Genomic DNA, 25504 nt, shown 5'->3' on the forward strand with positions numbered 1-25504 from the left:
GAGGCGTGAATTTTGGATTACAGAATCTGTCAGGTACAATGGGGAGGGAATCCTGCACTCTCTCATTTTTGGAATACTTTCCCTGTGCCCATGGTTTGGAGGCTATCTCAATGAATAATAACCCAAGGAGGGAGGTAATATCATTATCCTCATTTTACGGATGTATAAACTGAGGGTCTGAGGGGTTCCCTGTCGCAGCCAAGGCCACAGATGTATATTACAAGTGGCAGAAAGGAGGGTTCAAAACCATGCCTTCCTACTTCAAACCTAGGGCCTTCAGGATCAAGAACAAGATTTGGACAAAGGACAAAAGAGAAACAGCATTTATCCAGGCCATGAAAGTCTGGGTTAGGCCTAGGTGGAGAAAGACCAATGGTCAAGAGACATGCTTTCCTCTCCCCTAGATCAATGAAAGAATGTGTCTCCTGCTCCATTTCAAGTGCCTCCTCTTTCTGTCCCAATTAAAGTAGAAACTGTGTGGGCTAAGAGGGCCTGTACTAGACAAAGCCAGTGTTAAGTTTTTTCTTTCTTCTCTTTCTTTTTTTTTTTTTTTAGAAATTGTATTTTATTATTTTTTTGAAGCAAGTTCTCCACCCAACATGGGGCTTGAACTCATGATCCTGAGATCAAAAGTCACACACTCCACTGAATGATCCAGCCAGGCGGCCCCAGAGTTAAGTTTTCAAAGGCACTTGTCTCCTAGCTCCTTATTTCAACTTCTTGTTATTTCACTAGAAAATGCCTTTGGGTTTGAAACATGGATTGTGTCAGACGGGTCACCAGTTCAGATGTGTTCTTATCCCCCTGCTTTCTATCCGGCGGCGTATTGTCTTCGAAAGCACAGTTATGTAGCACATACCACATGGAGATCTCAGGGAACCGGGGAAATGTCTTAGTGTGGCTGGTATCGAGGCCTGGGTTTCCAGAGGAGAGGGCTCAGTGCTCAGGGAGGAAGGAAACCCAGCCGGCCCCATTGTCTTCTGAGACCAACAAACTTTTATATAAAATAATAGAAATAACAGGTAATTATTTTGATCTCCATATTCAGATTCTCTCTCTTTAAAAAAAGGTGGTTTTTTTGTTTGTTTGTTTGTTTTTTTTTAGTAATCTCTACCCCCAAGGTGGGACTGGAACTCACAACCCTTGAGAGTCGCTCCCTCCACCTACTGAGCCGGCTGGGTGTTCCCCTCCACCGCATCTCTATTTCTAGTCTATAAATATCAAAGAGATAATAATATTTATATTATATAAATATAAGAGAGAGAGAAATAATGGAAGGAAATATTCCAAAACATTCGCATCAATATGGTCTGTGGCTGCCCGGTGGTATTATAGCAAATTGTAGATTTTGTTTCGTTTTTCCTTTGAGGAACAAGAGCCAACTTTTTCATTTGTTCATTTCTTGCATTTGAAGTAGCCCTCAATGGCATCCTTGGCCTGAGACTCTTTGCCCTCATCCTTCACTATAACACAGCTGCAAGCCAGCCCTTTGCGGGGGGGGGCTCTCCCGCTGTGTCCCTTCCACCGAGGCCTCATCTCTCCCCTCGCCTCTTGTTGTCATCAACCTTAATTAGGTTGATTTGGTGTTCAGCACAAAGAGCCTCCCCCAACTTGACATACACAGGCTCGTCACAGTTGGATGCAAGCGCACAAAGGTGGGCTTGGCCTTGTGGAAGGCTCTGGCAGCTTTTGTGAATTCCCTGGGCTAGGGCCATCCTGGACCAGGGCAGTCTTCCGCACCCCCTTGTAAAACAGTATTAACGTCCAAGATGCCTGCAGCTGCAGAGCCTTCCTCCGGGCCAGGGCTGGAGCTGAGTCTTGAATGCACCAGAATCCAGGCTTTGGATCTGCAAGGAGAAAGCTAGCTCTTTATTATACTTTCCTGTGTTTCCCCAAATTGTCCATAACAAGGACGATGAGCGTTGATATTTGGAAAAACAGTTACGAAAACGGTAAGTTATTTTTTTTTCAAGATTTTATTCATTGACTTGAGAGAGGGAGAGCAAGCAAGAGAGAGCATGATGTGGGGGGAAAGGCAGGTTTCCCACCAAGCAGGGAGCCCGATATGGGGCTCGAACCCAGGACCCCGGGATCATGACCTGAGGCAGACGCTTCACCTACAGAGCCACCCAGGTGCCCCGTAAGTTATTATTATTATTTTTTTGCAGATTTTCAACATGTTTCATTTTATCAATGAAAAGATTAATAATAAAAATAAACTTACTAGCTACTGTGTCTTTAATTTTGCGCAGAATTTAAAGAACTTTCTAGATTAACCTTAGGCTATAACCCTTTTATTTGCATGATTTTTTTTCTAGTCTTTTATAGTTGTCTATCATCCTGATACCCAAAATATGAGAAAACGTTTACATCCGTTTTCTAATTTAACGTACACAAGAATGTTAACATGCCGTATCATGGCTATCTTGAAAATATATTCTGAAATCAGTCACTTCGCTACACCTCCTGTCACGACCTGAGTCCAAGCAGTTGTAAACTGTCACCTAGACTGCCTTCATAACCCTATAGGCATCTCCGGCTAAAACTGGCTCAACTCCCTAGAGTCCTAATCTCCTCAGTGCCTGAAGGCGCTTTTCTTGTTTGTTTTGTTGTTGTTGTTGTTGTTTTATTTTTTTTTTTTCATTTAAATTGCATTACACCAAAATTCTGCTCAAAAGATTTTTTTTTAACCAGTTGGAGTTTTTATTTAAAATGCAGTTTATTAAGCACTATCTAGGGGATCCATCACCTAGCCTATTTTTAGTTACCTAGCATCTTTTTATTTATCTGGTCTATTTTTTTTAATTTTTAATTTTTTAAATTTTAAATTTTAAATTTTTTTTAACCTGGTCTATTTTTATTTAGCATTTAAAATGTGCTGGCCATGGGGCGCCTGGGTGGCTCAGTGGGTTAAGGCCTCTGCCTTTGGCTCAGGTCATGATCCCAGGGTGCTGGGATCTAGCCTCGCATCCGGCTCTCTGCTCAGCAGGGAGCTTGCTTCCTCCTCTCTCTCTGCCTGCCTCTCTGCCTACTTGTGATCTCTGTCAAATAAATAAATAAAATCTTTTTAAAAAAAAAAATAAATAAAATGTGCTGGCCTGGAGCTAGGCACAGGGGGGTAAGGAGATTCATAGGGAAATGTGTAACAGTTTCATTGAGCGCCTGTTATTTTGGTACATCTTTTAACTTATTTATTTTATTTTTTTATATTTTATTTATTTATTTGACAGAGAGAGCACATGAATGAGTTGGAGGAGGGATAGGGAGAGGGAGAAGCAGACTTCTCACTGAGCAGGGAGCCCGACCCTAGGCTCGATCCCAGAACCCTGAGATCACGACCTGAGCCAAAGGCAGATGCTTAACTCACTGACCCACGCAGGTGCCCTACAAGGTACATTTTTTTTTTTCACAGTAATCTCTACACGCAACATAGGGCTGGAACCCACCACCCCGATATCAAGAGTCACAGGCCATACCAACTGAGCCAGCCGGGCGCCCCTAAAAGGTACATTTTTGATGCTTACTCATTTCATCCTCCAACAACCCTGGGAGGTAGGTTTGTACTACGACTAGATACAGATGACCACACTTGGGGTCCCAAAGACCGTGTGCCATGGCTCAGACTAGACAGTAAGTTAGTGGAAATTCTGGGCCAGGAAGGCAGGCCCACCCAGTTCAAAGCTTGTGCTAATTATATGCCGTTTTTCTCCCATAGTATATACACTCATACAGTATGATTCCCGGCCTTTTAGACCTTACAGTCTAGTTGATGATTAGATAAACACGCACAACAATACCCAGCAGCCACTGGTTACGGACACTCATCACCGAAGTCCTTGTGTAGCCCAGCGGGAAGTTCCACCTCGTGAGTGTTTGGGGAGGTTGCGCTGGGCTGCGGTGAATGTGGCTTTGCTTGACCCTGGCCTGGCCTCGGAAGTTTTTAGGCTTTGACCATGGCTGGAACCAACGTTGCTGTCCCAGATCATCCAATTGCAAATGGAGGTTTTATTCCAGTCTGCCTTTAACAATTCAGGCAGGGCTTCTCCAGCCGGAATGCACATACCAATCACCTGGGGATCTTATTAAAATGCAGATGCTGAAGGAGGTGGTGTGGGGGTGGGGGCTGGGAGTCTGCATTTCTTTCTTTTTTCCTTTTTTTTTTTTTTTTTCAAATAGCAGGACTTTTTTGTTTTGTTTTTGCAAGACTTTTTAAAAAATTGATTTACTTATTTTTAAAGTAAGCTCGATGCCCAATGTGGGACTTGAACTTAAGACCCCTAGATCAAGGTCACATGTTCTACGGGACTGAGCCAGCCAGGTGCTCCTGGGAGTCTGCATTTCTAGGAAGTTCCCAGGTGATGCTGGTAATGCTAGCTTGAGGGTTGGGGAGCAAACACTAAATGGAGTTAAATGGACTAACCCAGACCCAGACCGCCATCCTGTCTCTGAACCCCAGGCGGAGTGCTGAGCTACTCTTCATCTTCCCAAGAGCCAGAGGAAGAGCCCCCAACCCTGAGCAGCAGAGGGAGGGGCCTCCCTTCTCTGAGCCTCATCTCAGTGAAAGGGCAAGGGGTTGTCCAGGCTCGATTTGGGGCTGGAAAGGCAGCCCTGTCCCAGCAGAGACGCCCAGGCTCCCCTTGGCCCACACGTGGACCAGGCCGGCGTCTCTAGCCCCTCCGCGGCATGCTGCCATGGCCACCAGGACACACACAAGGGTAAAGGAGGCCGCCTCCTCCCTGGGGCCCTCCCTGGTGCATCTGGGGCGGCACCTGTTGGGCCGCTTCAGCTCTGTGCCCGGTGCCTGGCAGGGCCGCTGGCCTCTGCCTTGACATCTTCAGCCCCCACCTGGGTGGGTGGTCGGGTCCCGGACCCGCCTGACCGCAGGGCACGGGCCCTGGCCACTCTCTGAGGCCCCTTCTCGCACCGTGACCCAATTTTCCCGAGGGTCCCCCGAGCCCTGGGCGACAGGCAGGCGGCCTTGCTGGGACCCCAGGGGAAGCCGAGGCTGGAGGGCCACGGACGCAGGAGGCGGCTAGACAAGAGGGTGCCGCCAGAAGAGAGGGGCACCGTCTAGCTTGCTTCTCCTGATGCAGAACCAATCGTAATTATAATACTTGGAATGGGTGGGAGGCCTGCCTTCCAGAAGCTCCAAGCCCAGTAAGAGTACTTTAGCTTCTCAGTCAGTCTCTCACACACAGAGGCACGCACACACACTTTAAAGAGCAGGCCAAAAAGTGTTATAAATAAAATTCTAGAACATGAGTGGGAGGAATAAACAGGAAAATTTCACTGTAAAAGATGAAAATGCACTAACTTCTTGAGGGATGGCATCGCTCAGCCAACCCACAACTGTACTATTAACCAGAACCCAGGGGGTGCCTGGGTGGCTCAGCCGGTAGGCGTCCGCCTTCGGCTCAGGTCAAGATCTCAGGCCCACATCCAGCACGCTGCGGGGAGCCCGCTTCTCCCTCTGCCTGCCGCTCCCCTTTCTTGTTGTCTCTCTCTGTCTGTGTGTCAAATAGATAAATGAAATCTTAAAAAAAAAAAAAAAAAAGGAACCCAGGCTGTGCATGCTGTTGCTCTGCTCGGGTTCTTTCCTTTCCTTGTCAGTATGTGCTAGAGACCACGTCAACCCTGTTGGTTCTCAGGGTAAGGCTAGCAGGAAGAGAAAGACGGCCTTTATGGGGACGGTGTACCCGCATGGCTCACACTTACGTTGCCAAGCATTCTTTTGGTCCAGCCGGACAGGGATCTGAGCTGCCAACCACACAGGTGTGGCTCTATGCTCTTCCTCTGTCTCTTTCCACTCTTCCCCAAGCTGCCTGTCCCCCACTCTCCCCCCCTCTGCCCATCTCCCAATTCTCATCCTCTAGACCTTTGTGCAAGGCATGCTGTTTATCTAACAGGCCCACCTAGCCCTTTGAGATCTTCGGTGTGGCTATCTCCCCTCGCCTGGACCCACCCCCAGAAGGGCCAGTGACCTCACCCCTCTGCCGATCATGAGGACCCCCAGCTATCTGGAGCCAACACGCCCTGCCTGCCTTGTGAATTACTGGTGTGGTCCCTGCCGACAGTGGATGCTTCTGGATTACAGTCCAGCCCTGTGGCTTATTCCCTGTTCATAATATGTACTTGACACGTGACCTTTTCCAGAACTTTAAAAAGCAGAGGCAGTCCTTGTTTTGATGACTTTAATTGGAGAAGCGTAATTCACTAGATGGCTGTGTAGATGATTCATAACTCCTGTGACCTTTCTCCATCAGCTCATTCTCCTCTTGGTCTCCCCCCCCCTGCCATTTTTGGTTTAGTGTTTGTGATGGGTTAATAATTCATATTTTGGGGGCCAAGAAGTATTCTCCAGAATAATATTCATAGTTCTAGAACTGCTTTCGATTCTTCTACAAACTCAAGAGACGCACACACAGAGGTTGCTAGGAAGGAGAAAGGCTTTTGCATTGGCCTCCACAAATTAGAAATAAAAGAGCTCTTGGGAAAAGATTGGTTCTGAACAGCTCAGAAGAACTCTTAGAGAATCTGCTAAATAATATTTTTGTCTGCTGTTTGTAAATGTGACTCGCTTTGAAACCATCTGTCATGCAGTCCTTTGCAGAGAGCTGAGAAGTATTTAAATCTGTGAAAATGAGTATATTTTTGTATATACCAAAGCAGGATTTTAATGGGTCCCTGCTGCATGCTGTCCAGTGCATTCTTTGAAACATGATTTTACCCAATTGTCAAGTAACATTGAAAACGGAATTCAAAGAAGGGATGTGGCAGTGAATGGAGAGGGTGTGGTGCGGGTTGTAGCTGTGTTTCTGCACAGAGAAGCAGAGAAGCTGCAAGGCAGGTGGGGGAACAGGGTTTCTTCATGAGTCAAGGGGCCGGGTTGGAGTTTTTGCTGCTTTTCCTCCTGCTTAGGGAAGAGGCCCTTCCCCAGGTTGGGCGGGGGGTGGGGTGGGGTGGGGGGGTCGGGGAGGGCAGCGGGGCAGGACGCTATGGCCAGCTGCTCCTCATTTCCTAGTGAAGTTCTAGCTTTGTGCAGCCGGCTTTGGGCATCACTGGCAATTCAGTGCCCCCACCTTTAATGACATCGCTGTTTTCACTGTTGCCCTTGGTCCCTGTGGCTAACACCCCAACCGAGCAGAACCCAAGACGCCTAAATGACTGGCAGTGGCTGCAGCTGTTGCAGCAAAAAATTGGAACATCATTGAAGAGGCTTCCTCATGTTGAATGGAGAAAGTAGGCTCAAAGGAAAACTCTCTCCAAACAACTGTGAGGCAGATCTCTAGTGTTTCACATGTGCTGTTGTGGGTCATGAGTTGTCTCTTGGGGGCTATGTCTTGTCTGCCCACTAAAATTGTAAGTTGCAGGGTGCCCAGCTGGCTCAATCAGTAGAGCACAGGACGCTTGATCCTGCGGTCATGAGTTCAAGTCCCATGTTGGGGGGGTACTGTTTACTTGATAAAAAATTTTTTTAGATAAAATTGTAAGTTTCTTGAGGGCCAGGATCTTGTCTAGGGCAAAAGTTAAGTATCAGAGCTGGAAGGAACTCCAGAGCCCCAGTCGCACAGGTGAGAAAGTTGGAGTCAAGAATAGTAGCAAAGTTAGGACTCAGTGGGAGGACTCTGATTCACAGCCCAATGACTTCTTACCGTGCCATTCTCCAAGCTCTGCCAAAGACAGCCTACTCCACCACTGCCATACCAAAGGCAACAGGATAGAACCTTCTCTTAACAATACCCAGCCATGGGGCACCTGGGTGGCTCAGTCAGTTAAGTGTCTGATTCTTGGATTCAGCTTGGGTGATGATCTCAGGGTCATGAGACTGATCCTTGCATCAGGCTCCACACTCAACAAGGAGTCTGCTTGAGATTCTCTCTCCCTCCCCCTCTCCTTCTGCCCCTCCTGCTTGTGTGAGTGCAAGCTGTCTCTCTCTAAAATAAGTAAATAAATCTCTTAAAAAAATAGTAGGTTAATACCCAGAAGAATCGGAAATCAGAGGATGAATGGATTAACAGATTATAGTACATAAACACACACTGAATAGCCTTGTAGCTAATGATTTATGCATCTCCTAGGTTATTTCCTTAGGATAAATTTCTGGGTATGCAAAAAATGGAAACACAAATATCCACCAAGCAATAAATGGATAAATAAAATGTGTGTATCCATATGAGAGAATACTATTCTGCCATAAAAAGGAATGAAGTATTGATGCCTGCTACAACACAAATGAACCCTAAAGGCATTGTGCAAAGTAAAATGAGCCACACAGGGACCAATACTGTAGGATTCCACTGCATGAAATGTCCAGAACAGACAAATTTATAGAGACCCGAAGTAGGTTAGAGGTTGTAAGGGACTGCGTGGGGCCGGGGGAGGAGGTAAGGGGGAGTGACTGCTTAATGGGGATAGAGTTTCTCTTTGTGGTCATACATATTTTTTGCACCTTATTAGAGGTGGTAGTTTTAAAACTTTGAATGCTTTTATTCATAGTACCTAAAATATCAACTAAAACCAGCAATTTTTCAAGATCATACCATTTGTATACATTTATTAAAGATAAACAAATTAAAATGAATCCAAACTCTAAAGGAAATAAAGTCAGGAGTATAGAAATTAGATTTGATTATTTAAAATCAGAAATGGGACTTCTGAAAATTAGTTTTCTTTTCTTTTTTTTTGACTTTTTTTTTAAAGATTTTATTTATTTTTGACAGATAGAGATCACAAGTAGGCAGAGAGGCAGGCAGGCTCCCCGCTGAGCAGAGAGCCCTATGCGGGGCTTGATCCCAGGACCCCTGGATCATGACCTGAGCCAAAGGCAGAGGCTTTAACCCACTGAGCCACCCAGGCGCCCCTGACTTTTTTTAAAGTAGGTTCCACACCCAGCACAGACCTCCCCAGTGCGGGGCTTGAACTCACCACCCTGAGATCAAGACTTGAGCTGAAATCAAGAGTTGGAGGTTTGACTGACTGAACCCTCCAGACGCCCCAACTTTTTTTTTAATGTAAGGTCTGCACCCAATATGGGGCTTGAACTCATGACCCTGAGATCAAGAGTCACATGTTCCACCAACTGAGCCAGCCAGGCACTGCTACAACTTTCTCTTGATAAATTTTTCTTTTTAAGCTGCCTCCTTCCCTTGACCCTGAGAAGTCAAGGGGAAGAAAGGCAGGGTTCTCTTAGAGGTGGTGGAAGTGAGCGGGCATAAGCCCCTTCCTGGGTTCTGCCCACTTTTGCCATCCTCCCCCCACCCCCCACCGAACCCTGCATGCTGGAATAAGGCACTGGGTACTCTGAGAATTAAGACCATGTCGGTTTGAATTATCCAAAGTCAGGCTGGGTAGGAGAAGTGTGTATACGTGAGCATGAGCAGGGAGGGACATGGGAAAATCCAACCCCCACCCCCATGCTGTGTGTGCAGCCTGGATTCAGCTAGATGCTCAGAAAGTCTGTGCAGGTTCCTAGTTTCCTCGCTCATTTGAATTCATTATTGTTATAGCAACAGTGCTGTAGACATCACCCATCAGTGGTTAGAAAATGACAAATGTCAAACTATGTCTGACCCTGACTCTCTTCAGCTCTTTTTATCTGTGGTATCTCTTTGGAATAAAAATGCCTACTCCCTGCTGGGTCTTCTTAAAAATGCACATTGTCTCTTCACATAAAGGCAGGGATGGTGGTGCCATGGAAAAAGAAGAAGAAAAAGAAGAGGAGGAGGAGAAGAAAAAAGAAAAGGAATGCCATCTGACTTTGCAGGTTTAAACTGCAAGTCTCACTACCTGTAGGCCTCGATTGGCATTTCATTAAGGACTTTCTTTTGTCGCTTAAAACGTTCTGTCGCTTTCTAATGGAGCCTGGGTTTTGTGGCTGGGTTTTCTGATCCTCACAGCAGGGCAAGGGGGTGGGGTGGTGGGCAGAGACAAGGTTTCATGATGTTCAGGGCCGGAGTTGGGGAGGACACCCTTCAGATCCTTGGAGTCCTGTAAGGGAGGGCAGGGGTGCCGCCACCAGATCACTTGTCTGTTTTTCCAAACGAGGTAGAGAATGAACATAAAATGCAGCTCATGCTACCACATGTAACTACGTGTCCTTTGCAATCTCGAGGCGCAACGTGCTTGAAACCTAGAAACCCTTGTTCCCTCTGAAATCCTGACTAGAAGGAACAAGGATAGAAAACACCATCACTATTGCCCCTGCTCTAGTCAGAACCTATGTTTTGCCTCTGACCGTCTTTCCCTGGCTTGAAATTTCAAATGCAAAAGGAAAGGTCAAGGTTGAGGTGGATGGACCAGACAAATGTCAAGGTCCCTTCCAGATCTCATATTCGAGTAGCTTCTGCTTGGACGGTGCTGGGCTGCCAGCCTCTCCTCTGTCCTTTTGCTCATGCAATTTTCTCATTGGCTGCTTGGGATGTGAACAAGCTGTACAAACAATTTTGAAAAATGAATGTTTCAGAAGTACCTTCGCGTGTACTGGTAGTTTTATTGAATCAAAAGGATATGAAGAAATAATTTTCTTTCCATGAATGTTCCACTTATGTCTGATGGGCAAATTAGAGAAGAAACTCTCCCAATTATATTGAAATGCATGTTTTACATCTAAAGCCGTAGGTCAAATCGTAGGCCACAAGCTAGAGTAATGACTGTAATCTACAGCAACTGTTTTTGCCGTCATCAGGAAATGCACCCAGTGCAAAGTGAGTCCTTTTTTTCAGTACTTAGAAATGCCCTTTATAAATAGACTATAGATAACAGCTTAGGGATGGAGAAGACTAACCCGCTTTCCATGCAGAGTTTGGTCTTTGTTCTCCCATGAGCGTGAATGAGTTATGAGTCGTCATTTTTTACAGACGTTAGAAACTTCCTGAAACCTTTGCCCCAGTAGTAAAGTATGGGAACATATCAGTACCAGTGACATGAGAATGTCCATTTTACTCTTTGGGCCTCTGGTATCTCACCGGGAAAATGGGCACAAGAAATATCTTTCCTGTAGTGAAAGAACCCTAGCAGATAAAAATAACTCGATCCCTTTGTGTTCAACAACTCATATCATACAACACTAACTGTGGAGACCAATATGGATATAATTCATGTGTTCCGAATCAAAATTATTAGACCAAGGGGCGCCTGGGTGGTACAGTCCATTGAGTGTCTGGTTCTTGGTTTCGGCTTAGGTTGTGATCTCAGGGACATGAGATTGAGCCCCGCATCGGGCTTTACGCTAAGTGGGGAGTCTGCTTAAGTTCCTCTCTCCCTCTGCCCCTCACCACATCTCCCCCGTTTTCTCTCTCTCTCAAATAAATAAATCTTCAAAATTATTAGACTAGGGGGTGCCAGGGTAGGCTCAGTCGGTTAAGCATCTGCTTTGATTTTTTTAAAGATTATATTTATTTATTTGACAGAGAGAGAGAGACAGTGAGAGAGGGGACACAAGCAGGGGGAGAGGGTGAGGGAGAAGCAGGCTTCTTGCTGAGCAAGGAGCCCGATGCGGGCCTCAATCCCAGGACCCTGGGATCATGACCTGAGCAGAAGGCAGATGCTTAACGCCTTCATCACCCAGGCACCCCAAGCATCTGCCTTCAGATCAGGTCATGATCCCGGAGTCCTGAGATGGAGCCCCATGTCAGGCTCCCTGCTCAGCAGGGGAGTCTGCTTCTCCATCTCCCTCTGTGTGCTCACAAGTGCTCTCTCTTTCTTTTAAATAAATACATACATCTAAAAAAAATATTAGACAAATATGCTATCATACTAAATAGCATTTCAATGCCGGCAGGGCTGGGTCTGAGCAAATTGTGAAGTGGATGGAATGTCTAATAACCATAAGGAGAGTATTAGCTAATGTTTACTCTATTGAGCCCCAACTTTCAGGCCCCATGAGAGAAGGGATACTGTTTTATTCGTAACTGTGCTCCCAAAGCCTTAAAGAGTGTCGATCCCAGTAAATACTTGTTGAGTGAAGGAATGATCGGATGGATAGCAAATGAGGGCTTTGTCCAGGGCAGGATGCTAAGTGCTTTCTGATTAAGTCCCTGTAGTTTCTACTCCATGGCTTGTGCTGAGGGCATAGAAAGCGCTAGGGACCAAGAGAAATGCTTTTCATATGTTTTCTCTTGTAATCCTCGAGGAGGGGTAGGTGTGAGAAAAAAAGTGAGGCTCAGGAAGGGTAAGTTACTTACCTAAGGACACATGGTCAGTAAATGGCAGAACCAGGCCTTAACTCTCGCGGTGGGTGGGGGGTAGCCCCACCGCCTCACCTCTTTCACTGCCTTTCCCTTTGTGTCTTTTATGCATTTGTTTTCTGGTCTTCATCTGGAATCCCTGGATGAAGAAATGCTGGGCCCTCACCACAGCCGTGGCTGCTTTCAGTCCATTCTGTGCCCCCTCGCCGCCTCCCCAGATCATTGTTTCTAAGGCACCACTTCTGTCTTTTCAGTCTCTGTTTATACATCATCAGTGTTGATGGGATCAAGATAGCACTGTCATCCCAGGGTACCGTGTTCCCATTATCTGGCACCTTCTGACTTGCTAGTCTCCCAGATGAACCTGGACTCAGCTAAAATCGGGTTTTCACTGGCCCCCACTGGCCCCCTACATCCCCACTCTTCTGCCTGGTAATTTCTCCCTGTCCTTCAGGGTCCAAAGGCAGTCCTACTCTCTCCAATCTTTTACCCATTAGCCTTGCACTGTCTTCCAAGTTTTCCTGGGTCTGTTTTGGGCTTGGGGCACAGTGAGAAGTGACTGTAATTGAACTTGGACTCAGAGGGCCTCAATTTAAGGCTCTGAACCATTTTCTTCACCCATAAATTATGGAAAATAATACATATTTCACAGATAATACATGTGGAAGCAATTCCTAAACTCTGTAGTACTAAGCAAATATCAGTTATTATTAGGAGATTGGCTTCCCACGGAAGAGTTTTTAGGCAAGGAGTGGGAAGCTTATAAATGATGCTATCAGGCTGATTTTGTGACAGCCCCTGGGTGGATGGATGGAGAGAGAGAGAGAGGCCAGAGGCCAGAGGACCTGTTAGGAGGTTGGCTCTACAGTCCAGACAAGAGATAATGGAACCTGGACAGACCCTGATGGCCATGGAGTGAAAAGGAAGACTTGAATTGTCCAGGTGATTACAGAAGAAAAAGAGAGCACAGTGGGGACCATAGGCACAAACAGGAAGTAAAGTGGCTAGGTACCCGCTGCCTATGTTCAAAGTTGTAAACACAGATGAGCTCTCTGAGGGAGAAGGAAAGGTGAGGCAGACTTCAAGTATTAGAGAAACTGAAGGGAAGTATGAAATTAGGAGCCAGGAACAGACTACACACACCAACTCTTTCCAAGTGACTGATCCTTCAATTACTGGTACTTCTGTAAATTTCCAAGGGGACCAAGAGGAGGCTGACAACCATAGAACAAGGAGTGACTTGGGATGACTGCCCCAGGGGACAGGCATTGCCCTGTGTTACCCTCACCATTGTCTTTCTGCACACACACATAGATCCCACCTCTCCAAGCAGACAGTCAGCTCTTGAAATGCCTCCGGTCTTCCAGCTTCCTAGGGCCTTCTCAGAACCCACCTTGGTACATAGCAAGTGGTCAGCAGGTATTACTCTCTTGGCTGCTTAAAAAGGAAAGTCACAGCGTTTTGTGGGGGGCGGGGGTGGAGAGAAGGTTACTTGGTGAAATCTAGGCTGAAGAAGGGCATAGTTTATCTGGCAAACTTTCATGACTTCTTAAGTGGTCACTAACATTTAAAAATCAGGAGATTTCAAATACATTTCTAGGTCTTTTATTCCTGTGGGAGACTGGCCCGGCAGGTGAACCTGTACTCTGCAGGCAATGAGCATTCAAATAAAAAAGAAAACCTGAGAGAGGGCTTGCAGAGAAAACATGGACAGCGCATGGTGGTGCTGGTGCTGAACTGTTTGAGAATTGATCTGGAAAGCGATGGGGTACCATGGGGGGAGGGGCAGGGCTCAGCAGCGGAGGGCACCATTCAGGGGTTTGGGGGTGGTGTCAGAGGCTCGCTCTGATGGCTGGGGGAAAGAGGGATTGCGTAAAGGGAGAGGCTAGAGGGCTATGGGACAGCACCAATCCTAGGAAAGGAAGTTCGTTCTACTCGCCATCCCTGTGTTTGGCAACCAATCTAGCTCCCCAGCAGGCCAGGAGATGTACCCCCAGAGCCGAGAGAGTGGACCTGACTGAGCTCGTTCTTGGCTTGGAGGAGTGCAGCCGGCGGGCAGTGCATACGTTGTTCTCTGTGCGCCGGTGAGCCTACCCCAGTTCCTTATCAGGAGAAATGCCTTGCCTGGGAGAAGCAGGTATACATACTGTAAATGTATTCTACCTAAGCGAGCCTTTGCGTGTGGGTCTGACCCAGTGCATTCGACTGTAAACGCTTTGTGGTATGTATGTCTTCCCTGTCTCTAGGGATGGGCAGCATTTGGCACATAGTAGGTGCTCAGTGAACATTTAATTGTCCGAAATAGGGACGCTACTGTGGGATCTGGGTAGTTACACTTTCACAGCTGACCCTAAATGAGACCCATGGGATTTGGTCAGAGGCCTTAAAATTTTCAGTCTTTGTTCAGCTACTCAAGATTTCCGTGGCTGTGAATGAGCCACGTAATCTTGCCGAGAACGTTTGCTCATCTATTTTTATTTATTTTTACTTTGTATTTTATTTTAAAGGTTTTATTTATTTATTTATGAGGGAGGGAGAGAGAGAGAGAGAGAGAGGGAAAGAGAACAGGAGCAGTGCAGGGGAGAGGGAGAAGCAGGTTCCCAGCTGAGCAAGGAGCCCGATGCTTGATCCCAGGACCTTGGAATCATGACCTGAGCTGAAGGCAGAGGCTTAACAACTGAGCCACCCAGGCGCCCCTATTTTTTTTTTTAAAGATTTTATTTATTATTTGGAAGTGAGAGAGAGCACAAGCAGGGGGAGAGGCAGAGGGAGAGGGAGAAGCAGACTTTCTGCCTGAGCAGGGAGCCCGACGTGGGGCTTGATCCCAGGATCCTGAGATCATGGCCTGAGCCAAGGGCAGACCAGATGCTTAACCAACTGAGCCACCCAGGCGCCCTTGCTAATCTATTAAAACACACACACACACACACACACACACACACACACACACACTAAAATTTTCTAAGAATAGAGGAGTGCAGCTGAAGGCACTCTGCAAACGGTAAAGTACTATATGACCCAATGTAGCGTATCTATAAAATGGAACACCATCCAGCCACAGAAAGGAAAGAAGTCCTAATATCTGCTCCCACATGGATGAGTCTTGAAGACCTGATGCTAAAGGAAAGAAGCCAGACACAGGTCACATATGGCAAGACTCCATTTATACAAAACGTCAGAATAGGCAAATCCATAGATCCATACAGCAGATTAGTGGTTTCCGTGGGCTGGGGGGTGGGGAGAAGGGAATAGACTTTCCTTAATGGGTATGGTGTTTCCTTTTGGGATGATGAAAATATTCTGGAGCTACATGGTGGTGATGATGGCACACCTTTGTGAGTGTGCTAAATGCCACTAAATTGTATCCTTAAAAATGGTGAAAATGGTAAAACTTACGTTTGCGTATTTTACCACAATAGAAAAGCTCCCCCAAAAGTGCTATATGAGAGTTAATCACCTTGAGAAGCTGTTGGTTCTTATATTCTAAGCGCGGTATCCAATCCATTTTTTTTTTTTTTTTTTTTTTTTTGGCATTCAGATAACTTACAGAGTAGAGGCATCTCCACTAAGGAGCCTCTTCCTAAGAGAAAAGCTGGAGTGGGGGTGGGGGGAGGAAAGGAGGAGCACGGGGCCATCTGAAAAGGGAAGCTGGATGGTATTTGTTTCGTAGATTGCCAGTTGTTCACCCTGTTTGTATTTAAATGAAAGGAGGCTTTGAAGTGGGAGCCGCCTCTGAGCAGGGCTTGGGGTTCCTGTCTTGTGTGGTAAAGTTCAGACTTGTCCAGATCCGTTTCTAGCCAGGGGTTACTGTTTCTGGTGGAAAAGACTCAAGTTTTGGTTAATAATACATGAGCAGGAAAAACAGGAGTAAATTGGGCGGGACGGGAGTGGGGGCAAGGAATGAGTTCCCCCTGGACTTGGGAAAAGTAGCTTTCAGATTTGGGCTCCATGGTTTTTGGGAGGATCTTTTTTTTCACTTACGGTCACTGGTTTTCATTTTGTTATTACCGTGGGCTGCATCTCAGATTGTATCATCTTTGGTAAAGAACATCTTTCAGTAAATGCATCAATCAGTGAAAGTTAAAAGTGCTGGGCTAAGCCCTAGGGATAATCTGAATGGTATCAGTTTGAGAAAAAGGCAGACTAATTGAAAGTCTCTTGAAAATGGCAGGAAATTCACCTGGAGGGGAGTTTGCATATTTAGAAAAACTCCTCTGCTAGTTGCAGGGTTAAATATTCTGCCCACCCACAGAAATTGTAAGTTTCACTAATAGGTCACGGATATGTTTACCTTGATGATCTCCAAGAGTTAATAAAATCTAGAAGAGTGTGCAGTGGGCATCCAAAACAATAGCTGACCTAAGTTTCTACAACTCCACAGAGCCAACATGTCAACGTGGTTTACAAACAGCAGTGGACGAAGTCTCAACAAACCCTATGAGGGTGATAATTGTAATGATGGTTCATATCTTCACCCTATGTAATTTTATGGGAATTGAGAGTCTAGCCAAATAATAAGTTCCAGCCCCTTTTATCTGCCCAGTTCCCAGCACACTCCCGAGGTGTCTGAGGCACTTCTCACCCTAACCTCTTAAAGCAGATTGTAACAATAACAAGGGTAATGACAAGTTCCCAATCTGCACAGTTCCCTTCATTAAAGGAGCCCTGGGAGCTTCAAAAACACTCATTAATGGAATCTGACAAAGCTGGGAAGGTGGGAAGACTCGCCCATTTCCAGTTTTCTGGTGGCTAAGTGGAGACTGGGTCCCAGAGAGCTGTGAGTCTCTCTCAAGAGGCTGGAGGGCAGAAGGGGCTTGGGGTCTTGGGCTACCTTTACTCCACGTGACCTGGGAGAGTAAATCAGGGTTCTGGACCCACACCCCAGCTGCATGCTATTAGCAAGTCGCTCCCTTTCTCGGCGCCTCAGTTTCCCTACGTTTACGACGAGGATTTGGGCCAGGTTTCCAAAGTCTCGGAGGTCATCCGTGAATGTCCCAACGCCTCTATCCTGGGGTGAGGGGGGAGGGCTCCCACTTCAGGGTTTGGTTAGACTTGTAGCAGAACCGGGCGTGGCAGGGGGAAGGCGGGGGAGGAGAATGCCTGCCGGGGTTCGGAACAAGTCGGTGCTCATGGAGCACCGTTGGATGGGAAGCAGGTCTGAGAGGGCCAGGTGAAGGTCTAGTGCCAGCTGGGAGTCCGAAGTCCCCTTGTGCCTGCAGCGAAACAATGCGAGTCATGCCAGCGCCTTCCGCTCCTGGCCCAGGAGCTGTTAGGGGCGTCCTCGGGGCTGCGGGGAGGCTGGGAGGGCAGGTATCGAGGCGGGAGGGTTCCCCCGCCTTTGACCCACGGTCAGCGAGTCAGGTGGCCGCGCACAGATAGCCTGTGACTCGGCCGCGGGCTTCGGAACAAGTGCCCAGGCGCGCGGTCCCCCCAGGACTTCGGCCCTTCACCCGGGAGAAGTTAGCCCTCCCTCTTCGGGTAGGGGGCGGCGGGCATCTCCCGCCTCCCGGGGGAGGGGAGGAGGAGCGGAGGGAGGAGCCCCGCGGGGCGTGTCGCGCGAGGGAGCGCCGCGCGCCCGGTGCGGCCCCCTAGGAAGTGGATTTGGCCGCTCCGGATCCCAGCCCGCTTCCAGGTTTTCTCCCGTCCCGGCCCTGCGTGCTCCCGCCCGTCTCCGGCGCCCCCCCCGCCGCCCGCTCCCCTCCCCCTGAGTGCCGCCCGCTGGGCCAAGTTTGCCGAGCGTCGCCGCGCACGCCGGCCAGTCAATCAGCGGCGGAGCTGAGGAGGGCACAGCCGCGCGGCCGAGGGCAGAGTGAGCCGAGCGGAGCCGAGCCGAGCCAGGAGAGCGGACCCGCGCCGGGCAACCCCGAGCCGCGCGCAGCGAGCGCCCGCCGCCGCCCACGCCCTCCGCGGCCCCGGCGGCGCCTGCCACCTTCCCCTCCTTCCCCGCGCCCCTGTCCCGCTGCCGGCCGGCGCGCCCCGTCCGCCGCCCCGCGGAGCCCAGAGCCCACCGGCCCGCACCTCCGCTCCCGTGGGCCGCGCACCGCCTCCACGCCCTCCGCCTCCTCCACCCCGGCCGGGCGCCTGGCACCCGGGACCGTTGCCTGACGCGCGAGGCCCAGCTCCACTTTTCGCCCCCCGTCTCCTCCCGCTGCTCTCCCAACTCCTACCCCAACTCCCTCGCCCTCTCGCTCCGCTCGCGAGTCCCCGGCCCCGCGCCGCTCGGCCCGCGCTCGCCACTCTCCCCCGGTTCCCAGAGGTGGGACCGCGTCAGCCCCGGCCCGCACCATGGCCCGGTTCGGCTTGCCCGCGCTTCTCTGCGCCCTGGCCGTGCTCTGCACCGCGCTGCTGGCTGCCGAGCCCAAGTCGAAAAGTTGCTCGGAAGTGCGACGGCTTTACGTGTCCAAAGGCTTCAACAAGAACGATGCCCCCACGCACGAGATCAACGGTAGGTGGGGGCCCTCGGGAGGCGTGCGCGGAGGCAGGCACTCCGGGGAAGGGGCCGCGGAACCCCCGCGCGGCCGCAGGTAGCCTGGGGCGCCGGTGGGGGGGAAGCCGTGGGCAGGCGGGAGAGAGCGCGAGAGCGAGCCCCGGCGCAGCGGGGTCCCCCGCCGCCGGACCGTCTGCCATCCCGCATCTGCTCCCGCCCCACCGCGTCTTCACGGTCCCGGGGAGTCCCGAGGACTCTGGCCCGCAAAGTGCGTGTCACCGGCTCCGTCGCCTGTTCCGGGTTGAACTCCTTACTGGGCTCCCCGCTTTGTTGTGCGGGTGACGAGAGGCCGGGAGGGGGTGAGGGTCGCCGGTGGGGTGTTTGTGTGTGTGTCGGGCGGGGGTGGCGCAGCCTACAGCGTGCCAGCTTCCCCGGGACGCCAAACGTGCAACTCCAATGGAGGTTTCATTGATGTTCTTTTAAAAACCCTCTCCCCGCCTCTCCTACCGCTGACGCGGATTAGGAGTTTTAGTAGCTACAGCGGCTTTAGAAATCGCCTTTAAAAAGCAAACGACTCTCCACCCCTCCAAACCCTGAATTTTGGGAACTCTCCTGCTTTCCGGAAGGTGCTGGACGGGAAGGGTACTTCCACCCCCCCCTTTCTTTTATCTCACCTCATTTTCAGGGTTAATTGCACATTCAATTACAAACCTTTGAAAGGACTGACTACAGGAAACCTGAATCGCAGTTTGGAGATGGTTATGCAAATGGAGAAGCCTTAGCCTGTGAAAAAGTTCACCGGATTTGGGCGCTGGGGGGTGCGTGGGCTATTGGTGAAAGCCCTTCTCGGAGCGCCGGGGAGGCGGCTTTTCGGCGGGCGCCCTTCGCCCCTCCCTGCGAGGCGGCGGCGGCGGCCGCGGGTCCCCTCCGGGTCGCGGTCTCTCATTCGCGGAGGGCAACTGTTGCGCGCAGCCCCGCGGGCCGCACTGGAGCCGGCGGCGGCGCAGGTACCCCGTTCGCCCTGAGGGTTCGGAAAGAACCACGGATCTAGCTGGCGGCTGGCCAGCGTAACCTAACGGAGGAGAGAGCGGTTCGAGCCCCCGGGGGGCCAAGCCTCCATTCCGAACCTTTCATGGAAATGAGAGTGCGCCTTTGCCTCGCGGTGCTGGTCACCCGGGTGGGGCGGGCAGGGGGCCGGCAGCCAGCAAAGGAAATACTGTAATTTTAACCGGGCGCTTCCAGAGGCTTAGGAAGACGTGGGGGTCATTTTTTGGAAGGGCTATTAATAACCTTGGAGATTAAGTGCAGTCATCAATTACATATAAATTACAAAGGTAATTGAGGGAAGTCGCTGGGCACTTTCCCAGTGTATTCAGCATCCGTCTAGAAATAGAACTCAAGAAATTGCCGGAGCAGCCTAGGAGTCCGCTGCACCTTGGCAGTTATCAAATGACTCGCACACGACTGATTAGAGACTGTTTGCCCTTGAGCTGCTTGTCTTTTTGCGAACTCAAGTATGTCCTCACAGCGGCACGATTTCATTGGTTGTGGAGCCCTGAAAAGCCCGCTTTCTTTCCCCTCTCCCTCCTGCCCCGCCAGAAGTGAAGTGAACCAGCGGCCACTGAAGCTTGGGGGCTCCACAGGTCAGACCTGGGGTCTTTGTGCCCTGCACGGTTTGGGCCTGGGCCCAGCAGAGATGATTGGCGTGAAGGTTACAGTTGTCATTCCCACATTTTGAAGGGATAGAGGCAGCGATGCACTTAATGGGAATGTGACAAGTTTTCGTATTCTGCTCCTGCAAACAATATGTGCCTTTGAGAGGGACTGGAGGCATTCAAGGAGTGGGTTGTGAGATTTGCCCTCCTTGCTTTCTCCAACTTGCTCTGGGCAGGGTCCTCATGGCAGGACACCTTCCCGGCCAGCATCTCAGGAAAAAGGAAGTTTGAAGGGTGCTCAAGGACTCTGCTAGCTGTTCCCTTCGATTGCCCCGGTGGCCAGCAAACACCTGAGCGGTATTTTTGCATATATGTCTATCTGGATATTTCCTCCAAAGATGGGAGAGTTATTAGTGACCAGCAGCAGGAAGTGGAAGCTAATGTGCTCACACCCAAAACATTTTATTCTTTTTGTCTTGTCCTTCATCTCCCTCCCAGGGCTGCTGCTTTTATTTCCCCTTTTGAATGACCTACTGGACTGCATTCTCCTGAGGAACAAAGGAAGTGCCTTTTTAGCTGGAATCCTTGGAAGACCACCAAGGACTTTAGCTCATGCAGTGCAATTTCGCACCACTTTCAACAATAACAAAAATGCATGACTGAATGGCTCAAAAATGTGGAGTGTTAGAGGCATTCATTTGAGTCTAGGACACTGTCACAACACAGACAGACCCAAGTAAATACCTTTAGACGGCCAGTATAGAAACAGGGGGTAATCTTTACCATCACCCTGGCCTGTCCAGATGCATATACATGAGCCTTGTCTTCCCTGAGCTACGCTCAGATAATTTTGGTCATTTTGGGGAGCATAGTCCATACAGTGACTCATGTTCGACCCATGTCTGAATGAATGGCCAGGCACTTTCCCTGGCCGGGGGTCTAAGTGTGTGGTGGTGGTGCTGGTGGAGGGGGGTGGTGTGGGAATGATCTATTTTTTTTTTTCCTATGCAAAAAGTTCAGGATGTTTTTTCAGGCAAAGGGTCATAACACCTGGGTGCCTAGCACCAGGCTTAGCCCAAGTTGAAGGTTTTATTTCTGACAGCCTTGTACTTGCCTTCTAGAGCTTTGAACAGGCTTTAAGAATACTGTTTTTAAGGAGGCTCAGTCTTTTGAGATCATAATTGAGATAATTTTGATGTGCTCTCAAGGGTCTCAGGGAGTACATCATGCCAACAGGGCTCCGGGACCCAGGCGAGGTCCCACATTGCTTATCCGCTTGACCCCCGAACTTATCAAATAATGGGGAGTTCAGAAAGGATCTTGAACACAAAGGATAGGTATTTGTTCAGCTTTCAATGAGTATATCTTTTTGGAGCACCTACTATGTGCAGCATTCTGTGCTGGGCATTGTGGAGGCAACAAGAAGGGCCGGAGGGGCCTCTGGTGCTAGGACCTTTCCAGGCAGTAGGGGAACAAGCCACACATGCAGACTCCGAATGTGACATGGAGTGAGAGAAGTACCATCTGAGTGGCACAGATAAGGAGTAAGGAGCGCCCACAGACTTCCAGCAGAGAAAGGATTTGGGGCCAGATTACCAGCTCGGTAGTGCTAATTCACTAGTAAATTTAAAAATCTAACCATTTTCATTGTGCCTCCCTTCCATAAAGACAGGGTTAGAGAGAGGCAACCGTTGGCATTTAATTTTATTTGTAATTTTTTTAAAAAGTTTTAAGTGATGTTTACCTCCAACATGGGGCTCGAACTCATGACCCTGAGATCAAGGGTCACGTGCTCTACTGACTGAGCCAGTCAGGAGCCTCCTCAGGCATTGGGATTTTATTACTAATCTAATTTTTGCCAAAATGGTCTTTAAGAGTGAGACAGTTGGTTAGGGGTGTTCTTAAGCCTGCCATAGGTCTCTTTCAGAGGGACGTTGAAGGATACCAAGGAGAACTTTGTGCCATGGTGGTGATACTGGTTTTTTTTTTTTTTCCCTGTTCCCATTCATGTTCATGAGCAATGCACTTGCACACATACGCACATGCACATATGTATGCCTCCAACGGTTCGGGGAATGACAAGCTATGTTAGGGTTACGTGGCAGAAAGTGCGTATGCTGGAGAGGTAGGCATCCTTTTTGATGTAGAGTTGCTTACTGCGTGTAAGACACAACATATGTCCTCAAGATTTGCATTTCCTCTTTCCCACTTGAAGTAGGTGGGTTGGATTTTGCAGAGAACTTGTGATCTTCTATTCTGTTGGAATCCTCAGTTTGGTTCCCTTCGTTTTATTTAAGAAAGAGGGTCTAACTGAGCCACAGGACCTGTCAGCATAGAGATCGTCTCAAGTAGTATAGGAACTACTTCCTGGACATGCTCAAAAAAAGACCTTAATAAAAAGTTCTGGCTTATGCAGCTCAATCTCTAGTTAGAACATACAAATATAAAATATTTGATTCAGCATAATTACTATTTTCCTTTTTTATTTGACTCACATTGGGTTGCATGCAATTTCAGGATTAGCCGGAGACTAGACTGAGGAATGAAAAGGAAGTTTCTTGTTGTCTCTACAAGGGAAACAACATCGGCATTAATCTAAATCAGTTGGAAGGGAGTGTCTGGCTCCCCAGGAACGTTAACTGTTTTACCACTGAGATTTTTCCTGCATATGGTCACAAAAAATACATTTTGGCCTCAAGGAAAAGAGCTTGTAGCTATTGGTTGCTTTCTCTGGACCTGGTCCTAAGCTAAGGGCTTTACATATTCTCTCTTTTAAATCCACAACAACCATAAGAAATCAGAAGTATTATTCTCTTCATCATCTTCCCCCATTTTATGAGACGAGGAATCAAAGGGATTAGGAAATAGATTCGCTGGCTCACAGCTGGTTGGTGGTAGAGGTGGGACCTGAATCCAGGTCTTCCTTGGCCCAGAATAGCGGTCCATGCATTGTTGTATAGGTCATAAGACAGAGTGCCTTCCCGAATCCCATGGAGGGCCGGCTTCAAAAATAGAAGCTACGAGAGGACCACTGACCAGCAAAAGACCATCCCAGCCCTATTTTGATGCCGAGGTAGAGAGGGGATCCAGCCCTGTGCTTTGCAGCGAAGTATTAATACCCAGACACAGACAACCTAGTGTTAACAGTAGAAGGAATAGAAATTGTATTTCCTGGGCCGAGGGGAGCCGGTGATGGTTTCGGGGCGGGGGGGAGTGTTCTCAGTGAGACTGTTTCAGGAAGAGAACTGGTGTCCCTGCGTGTTAAGTGTCAGTGAGGCCGGGGGCATAAAGGCAGTGAGAGCTGTTTTAAGTACGCAATTCTCTTTAAAATATGTTTTATTTTAATTCCAGTAGAGCGAACATACGGTGTTCTGTTCGTTTCAGGTATACGAACGATATAGTGATTGAACAGAAGGATGCAGTTCTTAACTGGCCTGCCTTCCTCTCGGCTTGTTACGCTCTCATTCTGTGCTGACCAGCACCAGCTTCATTTCCTTGCTGCGGCTCTGAATGGAGTCCTTCCTCCGCTCTGAGCTTCAGTGGCTTCAAGTATCACAAATGATACTTTCATTAAGTCACCTCTGAACTCCCCTTCCTCCTAGCTCTTTGCTTGAATCGGATCGATGGTCTTCGCACAGACTGTCTCGTGTTCTGGTTAATGGTGCGTGTGGGCACCTGCGTGCCTTCTCAGCTGTAAGCAGCTGGAGGACAGAGGGGGCAGCTCCTGGTGTTCTGAGTACTAAGTGGGGCAGCTCAAGGCAATATTCGGTAAATGCCCGAGGGGTGAGGGGTGGGGGATAGCATAGACCGTTCTTTCGCTTTCTCTGCCAGGATCCCAGTGCCATAATGGGGTTTAGGCTGCCTTGATGATAGATTGTCATCCCATGGTCTCTTGCTGTCCTGGGAATCTTTTGGGGCTAAACACTTGAAGTGAAATAAATTTACATTAAATCTCCGTGATAACGGCGGTATACATATAATAAATGTTTTTATTCCTTTTTTGGGGGGAGGATAGAGTGTTCCTCTTAACCACTTCATTAAAAACCAAGTGCTACAGGAATTTTTCGGCAAGATCCAGAATTGTTTTTCTTCTCGCTGAGATCTCCTCCTTTAAGGAATAGATAACTGAGACTTCCGTTTTAGGCAATTTGGAGTGAATTTAGAAGAGTGATTTAGCACATCGGATTTGGCATGTAGAGCTGTTCAGTGCACACTGGTTACCTTTTACAAAATAAAAGCTGAAGTTTATTGTCTTTACCAAGCAGAAAGACACAGGCTTAAGGATATCAGGATATTTTATATAAGCAGACCCACTAAAGCACCCACAGGTAAGAACTAGCATTTCAATTCCACTTGGCTAAGCATCTGTTGCTTACTACAGAGAACATGAAAGTGCAGAAAATTCATGAAGCGATTCCATCCTGGAGGTAATTTGAAATGTTATATTTAAGTTCTGATGCATTTAATTCAGCAATCTGGTGGGAGAGAAAAATCAAAGCGATCCATCAGGCAGGTATTCAACTTTTGAAAAAGAAACTCTAACAAATGTTAGAAATTAGGGGAAAAATTGAATGGAAGAGTTATCCAAAAAAAAGTCCATAACCTCAAGGAAGCCTGGAAACTATGTAAAAACATCTTATTGGAAGCCCAGATAAATGTGTGCCAGACATCAAAAAGACCAGCTGCTTGGGGGAAGCAAAAAAGAAGGCGGCATGACTAACTGGCAGAGTAAGAGAGGCTGCTTCAGGGGAGAAGGAATCTTCCACAAAATGGAAAGAGCTTTGGCCAGGGGGATGGGGGAAGGCCGCGAGGTTCGGCAGGGCAGGTACAGACTAGAAAGTGAGCTAGCTGAAGGAATTGGAGGTGCACCTTACAAGGGGTTTGAAAGGAGGCCGAGTGACAATCATGGGGGAAAGGGTGGGCTGAGGGAGTCCAGCCCATCAGAGGCAAAGCAGGAAGGCTTCTTTAAGGGGAAGCCATGCCTGATGCACCTCTCCACTGGCAGACATAGTTTAGGTTTTCACGAATTATGCAATGGGATTCCAAGGCAAAGAATAGTCAGAAAACGCATTTCCTTTGGGATAGGTGGGAGTAGTTTTTACACAAGGAGGATGTGGTTTCCTGGCAGGGGCAGTCCTAGTTTGGCCTTGACAGATTCGATGTCTGATACCTTTGCTCTGGTTCTTTTTCCTTTGTCTGAAAAATGGGAGCAGGGATGTGAGAATGCTGTATTAGAG

The 25504-nt window shown here is 48.5% G+C and overlaps 1 protein-coding gene and 1 pseudogene across 1 annotated transcript in view; one reads left to right on the top strand and one right to left on the bottom strand.

Annotated features, from left to right (window-relative positions):
• Positions 1-1395: 1395 nt before the first annotated feature.
• LOC111162143 lies at positions 1396-18472 on the bottom strand (annotated as a pseudogene).
• The window catches only part of LOC111162162 (glypican 4), a 103224-nt gene continuing 96190 nt past the window's right edge, over positions 18471-25504 (top strand). The window contains exon 1 of the mRNA XM_022526356.1: positions 18471-18630. Coding sequence (XP_022382064.1) covers positions 18471-18630 — 160 coding nt within the window. The remainder of the gene's footprint in view (positions 18631-25504) is intronic.

The sequence above is a fragment of the Enhydra lutris genome, unplaced genomic scaffold, assembly GCF_002288905.1.
Source record: "Enhydra lutris kenyoni isolate GAN:26980312 unplaced genomic scaffold, ASM228890v2 scaffoldscaffold89, whole genome shotgun sequence".
NCBI classification, from domain to species: domain Eukaryota; kingdom Metazoa; phylum Chordata; class Mammalia; order Carnivora; family Mustelidae; genus Enhydra; species Enhydra lutris.